Source organism: Cebus imitator, unplaced genomic scaffold (assembly GCF_001604975.1).
Source record: "Cebus imitator isolate Cc_AM_T3 unplaced genomic scaffold, Cebus_imitator-1.0 Scaffold578, whole genome shotgun sequence".
NCBI classification, from domain to species: domain Eukaryota; kingdom Metazoa; phylum Chordata; class Mammalia; order Primates; family Cebidae; genus Cebus; species Cebus imitator.
The window spans coordinates 29,877-37,431 of record NW_016107893.1 but is presented as its reverse complement, the minus strand read 5'-3'; the positions used below and the strand labels follow the sequence as shown (position 1 = coordinate 37,431).

The following is a 7,555-nucleotide window of genomic DNA, read 5'->3' as shown; positions in this document are numbered from 1 at the left end:
ACATTTTATTACCCCTAAAAGGAACCCAATGCCCATAAGCAGTCTCTCTCATCCTGCCCATCCACTTGTCAATACTAAGCAACCACTAATTTACTTCTTGTACACTATAAATTTTTTAAAATATAAAAATGTAAAGAAAATAATTAATTTTTGTAAAGACTACGAGATATGGATTTAACTTCATTCTTTTGCCTCCGGTTACCCAGATGTCTCAGTATTATTTTAAAAAAAAAAATATTTTCCAACTGAATAATCATAGCACCTTGTCTAAGAGCAATGAATCATAGATACATGGGTTTATTTCTGGATCCAATTCTATTTTATTGATCCATGTATCTTTCCTTATATCAGTATCATATTGTGTGGGGGTATGTTGTTGTTTTTCTTAATTGAGATAGAGTCTTGCTCTGTTACCCAGGCTAGAGTGCAGTGGCACAGTCATGGCTAACTATATTCTCAACCTCCTGACTCAAGTGATTCTCTCTTCTCAGCTACCTTAGGAGCTGGGATTACAGGCTTGTGCCACCATGCCTGGCTATTCTTTTTTTTTTTTTTTAATGTTTTATAGAGACAAGGTTTCATTGTGTTGCCTGAAGGTATCCTCCTGCCTCAACCTTCCAAAGTTCTGTGATGTAGGATCACTTTGTCAATTTCTTCAAAAAATTATAATAAGGACTAGGTTGATACCTTAATTTGGGGGAATATTGACTCCTCACAAGATTAAACCTCCTGATTCCTGAACATGGGGAAAATAAATGTCTTTCCATTTATTTCAATCTATTGTCTTTAAATAATGTTTTACAGTTTTCAGTAAATGAATCTTGTGCTTATCTTGATATAGTTATGTGTAAATAATTTAAAATTTTCATATCAGGGTTATACTAGTCTCTTAAAATGACTTGGAAAATGTTCCTCCCTCTTATATTTTATGGAAGAGTTTGTGAAGAATTGCTATTAAATATTTTTTAAATGTTTTATAGATTTTACCAGTGAAGCTACCTGGGCCTGAGATTTTCTTTATCAGATAATGTTTTGCTTAAAACTTTTACTTGTTTTAAGTCTATTCAAATTTTCTATTTTTCTTGATTGTTTTCAGTAGTTTATGTTTTTCTAAGAATTTTTCCCTTGTATCTGTTAACTAATAAGTTGACAGGCAGTTGTTTATAGTGTTCCCTTATACTGTAAATAAAGAACTGAGTAAAGAAGGAACATATTTCAAAATAATAAAGATCATATATGACAAAACTACACCTAACAACTTACTGAACAGTGAAAAATTGAAGGCCTTCCTTCTACGATGTGGAACAAGAAAAGGATGCCTACTTTCACCACTTTTATTCAACATAAAACAGGAATTTCTGGCTGAAGGAATCAGGCAAGAAAAAGAAATAAAATGCATAAAATGGGAAAGAAGTCAAATTAGCTTTACTCACAGATGATCTCATACCTAGAAAAACCTAAAGAGTCTACAAAAAAAGAAAAAAAAAACCTGTTAGAACTGATAAATTCAGTAAAGGTATACAAAATCAACACACAAAAGTCAGTAGCATTATGCATGCTAACAGCTTACACTCTGAAGAAGAAATCAAGAAAGCAATTCCATTTACAATAGCTACAAGAAATATAAAATATCAAGACTCAATCTAAACAAATAAGGGAAAGATCTATATGAAGAAAATTATAAAATTCTGATGAGAAAAGGTGAACAGGTAACAAAAAAATGGAAAGATATTCCATGCTCCTGGATCAGAAGAATTAACATTGTTAAATGATAATACTGCTCAAATCAATTTACAGATTCAGTGCAACTTCTGTCGAAATACCAACAACATTCTTCACAAGAACAGAAAAAAAAATCCTAAAATTTATATGAGCTACAAAACATCCCTAACAGCTAAAGCTGCTGTCTGCCCCTTTTGTTATCGTACCCAGCTATTTGGCTTCCCTGTTGTTATCACATTGCTCTTTTGATTTCCACATTGTCCTGTGGCATAATAGTTCCACGGTTTTAGCCAATTAAATGTGTGTCTCTTTTACAGAGATAGTTTTTGAGACTCCTTTGGTTTGACCCCAGGGAGACTTTTTGCCATTCTTTCCCTGATTTCTTCTGGTAAAAGTTGCTGACATGTGGTTTAAGTTTTTGCCCATGCCTGTAATCCCAGCACATTGGGAGGCCGAGGCAGGCAGATCACAAGGTCAGGAGGTAGAGACCAGCCCGACCAACATGGTGAAACCCTACTAAAAATACAAAAAATCAGCTGGGTGTGGTGGCGCACACCTGTAATCCCAGCTACTCAGGAGGCTGAGGCAGGAGAACTACTTGAACTCAGGATCATGCCGCTGCACTCCAGCCTGGGTGACAGAGTGAGACTCCATCTCAAAAACAAACAAACATACAAACAAACAAAGCTTTGGCTCTTATGCCAGCATTGTTTAATTGATCACCACCCAAACCTCCAGGCTTGAATTTTTCCACACTCTGCCTCAAATGAAATCAGTTCATTTAGGGCAAACTTCAGAACTCTCTATTCTTAGGACTGTCTTTCCCCACTGGGCAAAATCTTGACATCACTGATGAGAAGCTCAGAGTGGGAATAGTGGCTTCTCTCAAAATGACACAGCTACCTTATGAAAAGAGTCCTGAGCAGTGGTAGTAATCTCTAGTATTTTTGGCTCACCTCTCCAGGTCTGAAACCTTGGCCTTATGAGTGAGCTGGAGACAGGACAGAGCCACAGAATTCTTAGCTTTCTGCAACTGGAGTAGAGATTCTACTTTATAACTTGGGCCTTCGGTGGTTGCAGAAAGGAGGCCCCAGTTCAATATGCTGCACCTGCTCTATTCCAGAGATTCTGCAACCTGAGGATAGAGTGAAAGAAATGCAAGCAGCATGCCCCTCCTGGGGTAAAACCATATCCCCAGACTGGGATCTTGCAGGAGAAGCAACTCCGCAGATAATGCATGAGGCAATGGTAATAGAGTGGGTTGTAAAATAGACTCTTGCTGTTCTTAGCAAGATTTAGTAGATGTTCTTGAATAAATATGGCTTTATTGGTTGTGTGCCTTTAGTACAGATTCTGGTGACTTTAAATTAGTTTTTAGAATAATTTATATGAGTTAAAATTCTTATTTTCCTATAAAAAGGATTTGCTACACTCCTTACTCCACCATTCTGGATGTCCTACCTCTTTTAGATGATTTCTTTTAAGGAAATTAGCTTATATGTACCTTCTGGGGCATTACTAGTGGAGAGGATGTAGCTCTAGAAATACTTACTTTTCAAGGTTGGGAGACAAGAATGACATTTACTCATTATACTGCACCAGATATGGTTCTAAAGAACTTACATTCAAGTTTTCCTATTTACTCCTTGAAACAATATTTACTTCTCAGCTTGCCCACATAGCAAACTGTAATTTATTATTTGGAGCTCAGTTTAATCTGTTTAATCTATTATGTAGTTCCTAACTTACTTACACAAAACAGCTTAGGAATTTTTTCCCTTTTATTTCCACTGAAATGTGTAGAAATGATGTGATGATACTGTAACTGGTTGTGTATTTATGTAAGTTACTTGAGGCCATAGAATGATTATTTCGTTTTTGAATTTTAAGAGCATAGCATGGTTCCTGAAATAAGTTGGGAGTTCAATAAATATTTGTTAAATTAATGAATTGTAAATTCATTAGCAGCTTAAGATTTTCTTACCCTTGCCTTTCCTACAAAATAAATATTAACCTAATTGTAAAAAAATTACCTCTTCCTTTCAGGTGAATGTTAAATGTGTGATAGTATAAAAAATGTAGAAAAGAAAATCTGAAAATGATTATTTTTAAATAAAGTAATAGCATTAAGAAGAACATTCCAAATTTGAATACCGAAGATTATAATTACATTAAAAAGCTTAAATTATAGAATTTCTATGAAGAAGGGATTGGGAAGGGTTTTTATTTGCTTAGTGGTTCCTACATTGGCATATAAAAAGGCAAATGCTATAGTATTAAAGAAGGCTTTTACTAGTACATGTTAATAACTATTTTACAAATAACTCACTGAATGGAAAGTACTGGCATTATTAGCAGTAAGTAAGTAAACTTTAACACTAACTGTTGGAGGTGAGCTGGGGAAAGATGTGGGTGGATTATTGCCTTGAAATAAATTTAAAGAGAACTTTTCCTATGTTTGGATTAAATTAAAAAGTAAAATTTTATTTTAAAATCCATGACATTACTTAATACAGTAATTAATTTGGGTAGTCTAATGCAGTGGCAGAATAGTATATCACATTAAATATACATTTACTATATTTTATATAACCATTCTTCTATGGTTGGATAATTAGGCATTTTATCTTTGTCTATAAAGCTTTCATATGCTTTATTATTTTTAATATTCTGGATGCATTTTATGTTAGAAGTTGTATTTGAGAGATGATATGGATGAATATTTTAAAATAATGAGACATTATCAAGATATTACCTACCTGATAAGAGTACAGTATTAAAATATACTAGACAGAGCTCAGAGGTATTCCAGGTTTGGCTCCATACCACTACAATACAGTGAGTATCACAATAAAACAAGTGACAAATGTTTTGGTTTCCTAGTTCACATAAAACTTCTGTTTATATTATACTGGTAATTTATTCAGCATGAACTAGCATTATGACTAAGCAAATATTGTATATACTTTAATTTAAAGATACTTCATTGCTAAAAAATATGAAAAATCATGTGAGCCTTCAGTGAGTCATAATCTTTTTTCTGGTAGAAGGTCTTGCCTCAATGCTAATGGCTGCTGACTGATCAGGGTGGCAGTTGCTGAAGGCTGGGGTGGCTGTGGCAATTTCCTAAACTAGGACAACAATGAAGTTTGTTGTATCAATTCACTGTTTTTTTCATTGATGATTTCTCTGTAGAATGTGATACTGTTTGGTCATATTTTACCCACAGTAGAACTTCTTTAAAAATTTGAGTGAATTCTCTCACACCCTGCCATTGCTTTATCAATTAAGTTTATGTAATATTTAAAATCTTTTGTTGTTATTTCAACAATGTTCATAGCATCTTGATCAGAAATATATCCCATCTCAATGAACCACTCTCTTTGTTCAGTCATAAGAAGCAACTCCTCATTCATTCAAGTTTTATCATGAGATTGCAGCACATCACTGGGCTCCATTTCTAAACCTAGTTATTCTGATATTTATTTCTACCACATCTGTAGTTACTTACTTCAGTGAAGTCTTGAACCCCTCAAAGTAATTTATAAGGATTGGAGTAAATTTCCATATACCTGTTAATATTAATATTTTTACCCTTCTCATGAATCCTGAAAGTTCTTACTGGTGTGGAAATGATAAATCCTTTTCAGAAGGTTTCAATTTTCTTTGCCCAGAGCCATTAGAGGAATCACTATAAGAGCTGTAGCCTTATGAAATGTATTTCTTAAATTAAAAAAAGCAAACTATAAAGTCAAAATTACTCGATTCATGGGCTTCAGAATGAATGCTGTGTCAGCAGGCATAAAAACAATTTTAATCTTCTTATACATTCCATAAAACTCTTGGGTGACTAGGTATATTGTTAATGAGCAATAATATTTTGAAATAATTTTTTTTTCCTGCACAGTGGATCTCAACAGTAGACTTAAAATATTCATTAAACCATGCTATAAATAGATGGGCTATCATCCATGCTTTGCTCCATTTATAGAACAAGGGCAGAACTGATTTAACATGATTCTCAAGGGCCTCAGAATTTTCAGAATGGTAAATGATCAACAACTTTGACATAAAGTGACCAGCCCCTATCAAAAAAGTTAGGCTGTCCTTTCAAGCTTTGAGCCAGTCCTTGACCTCTCCTCTCTGTCTGTGAAAGTTCTAGGTATCATCTTCTTCCAAAAGAAAGCTTCAGACTACATTTAAAATCAGTTGTTTAGTGTAGATACTATGTTAACAAGATACCACTGCACAATCTCTATGAAGGGTATCTGTTTTCTCTCTTTTTGAGTTTTGAATATTTATTGTCCTTGTTTTTAACCTAATTTGCACATTTACATAATTATAATGGCTGTGTTTAACAACTGGCTTGCAACAAAATTCTTAAAAATTGAATAATTGGCCCACCTGGGCTGGGACAAGCTAGCTGGAGCATACTGCTGCCCTCAGCCTCTAGGAGGCCTCAGGATTACAGCGTCCATGTTATAATATTGGCCTGAAGAAGATAGTCTTGGAGGTGCTGCTGACTGTTGAACTTCCTTTTAGAATGTATGGGAGAAGGCAGGAAAAGGAATATTGAGGCAGACTGCCATCCAGGGACTGCTCTCCGGTTCACTTATTCAGCTGTGAATGTCAGTGTTCTTTCTTCCTCTTCTGTCTACTACATGCAGGCCCGGAAGCTGAGGGGTTAGTCAAAGGTACAGGAAGGGAAAAGAGAAGAGGGCAAGAGCCCATCCCCCAAGGAAGGAAGGACTCCAATGCAGAGGGAGCAGGAGCTGAGGTGGGGATGGCCACTGCCTCTCTAACCCACTGCTCCATCCCTCAGCTCAAGAAAAGCAGGCTTAGCAGAGTGGACACTTTTTATTGGTCTGTCTGGCATGCCTAGTGGAAAGCTCAGGCAGAACTTCCTATCTGCCCTGGCTCCCATCTTCCCTCTCCTGGGAGTTCATCACACACCCTGAGAGGGAAGAGTATCTTGGGCCGAGGTGGGAGGTATAGCCAGGGTAAAAACTCCAGGGCTGGGAAGCAAAAGGGGCTCAGGGTGATGCAGAAAATGTGACGTTGCCATGCCGTCCAGATGAGGCATCCATGGGGCAGAGGAGGAGCTGTTTCCCTGCAGAGACTCCTCTGACCCCACTAGGAATGAGAGGGGCAAGAGCAAGAGCTTCCCCGAGAGGCTCCCTGCTGGGCCCTTCGTGCCATCAGCATCTCCCTGATGTTGTCCTCAGCTTCCTTAACGCTCCGCTCCAGGTAGGACTTTTTTTGTTCTAGTTCTTTAATTTTTTCTGCTGCTATTTTTTGCTTCTCTAACAGTTGATTGTGAACTGCTTCCCTGGACTGAAGAATAAACATTCTTCCTCCGCCTTTATACATGTTAGTCTCATCTACCAAAGTCATGATCTCTGTATCTGTAAGATGTGCATGCTTTTTCGTTCTGTTCAGCTGTTCAATCTCTATGTCTGCCAGCTTCACCTTCTGCTGAGTGTCGATAACTTTGGCTTGAAGCTCTGTGAAGGCCTTCTTCAACTCAAGATACACCGGGGCGGCCATCTTGGTGCACTCTCCTGTTTTCAAAGTTGTAATGCAGGGCTTGTCTTGGTTAATTTAATGCATGAAATAAGTTCACATGTAATGAGTACCCAGATATTTTTGATCAGAAAACTGCAAATTATCATCTGGAACAAGGATTGTTGTGCACCATTAAAAACTGTAAACACACACACACACACACACACACACACACACACACACTATACTTTTATAGGCAGCATATGATATATATCATATAGATGGAAATATATATATATATTTACTTTTCATAGAAAGAGCATGGACT

At 36.5% G+C, this 7,555-nt stretch overlaps 1 protein-coding gene across 1 annotated transcript; it reads right to left on the bottom strand.

Annotated features, from left to right (window-relative positions):
* Window positions 1–6,002: 6,002 nt before the first annotated feature.
* LOC108294413 (prefoldin subunit 1-like) lies at window positions 6,003–7,275 on the bottom strand. The gene has a single exon (XM_037734159.1). The coding sequence runs from the start codon at window positions 7,267–7,269 to the stop codon at window positions 6,856–6,858; it is 414 nt and encodes a 137-aa protein (XP_037590087.1). The 5' UTR covers window positions 7,270–7,275; the 3' UTR covers window positions 6,003–6,855.
* Window positions 7,276–7,555: the final 280 nt, after the last annotated feature.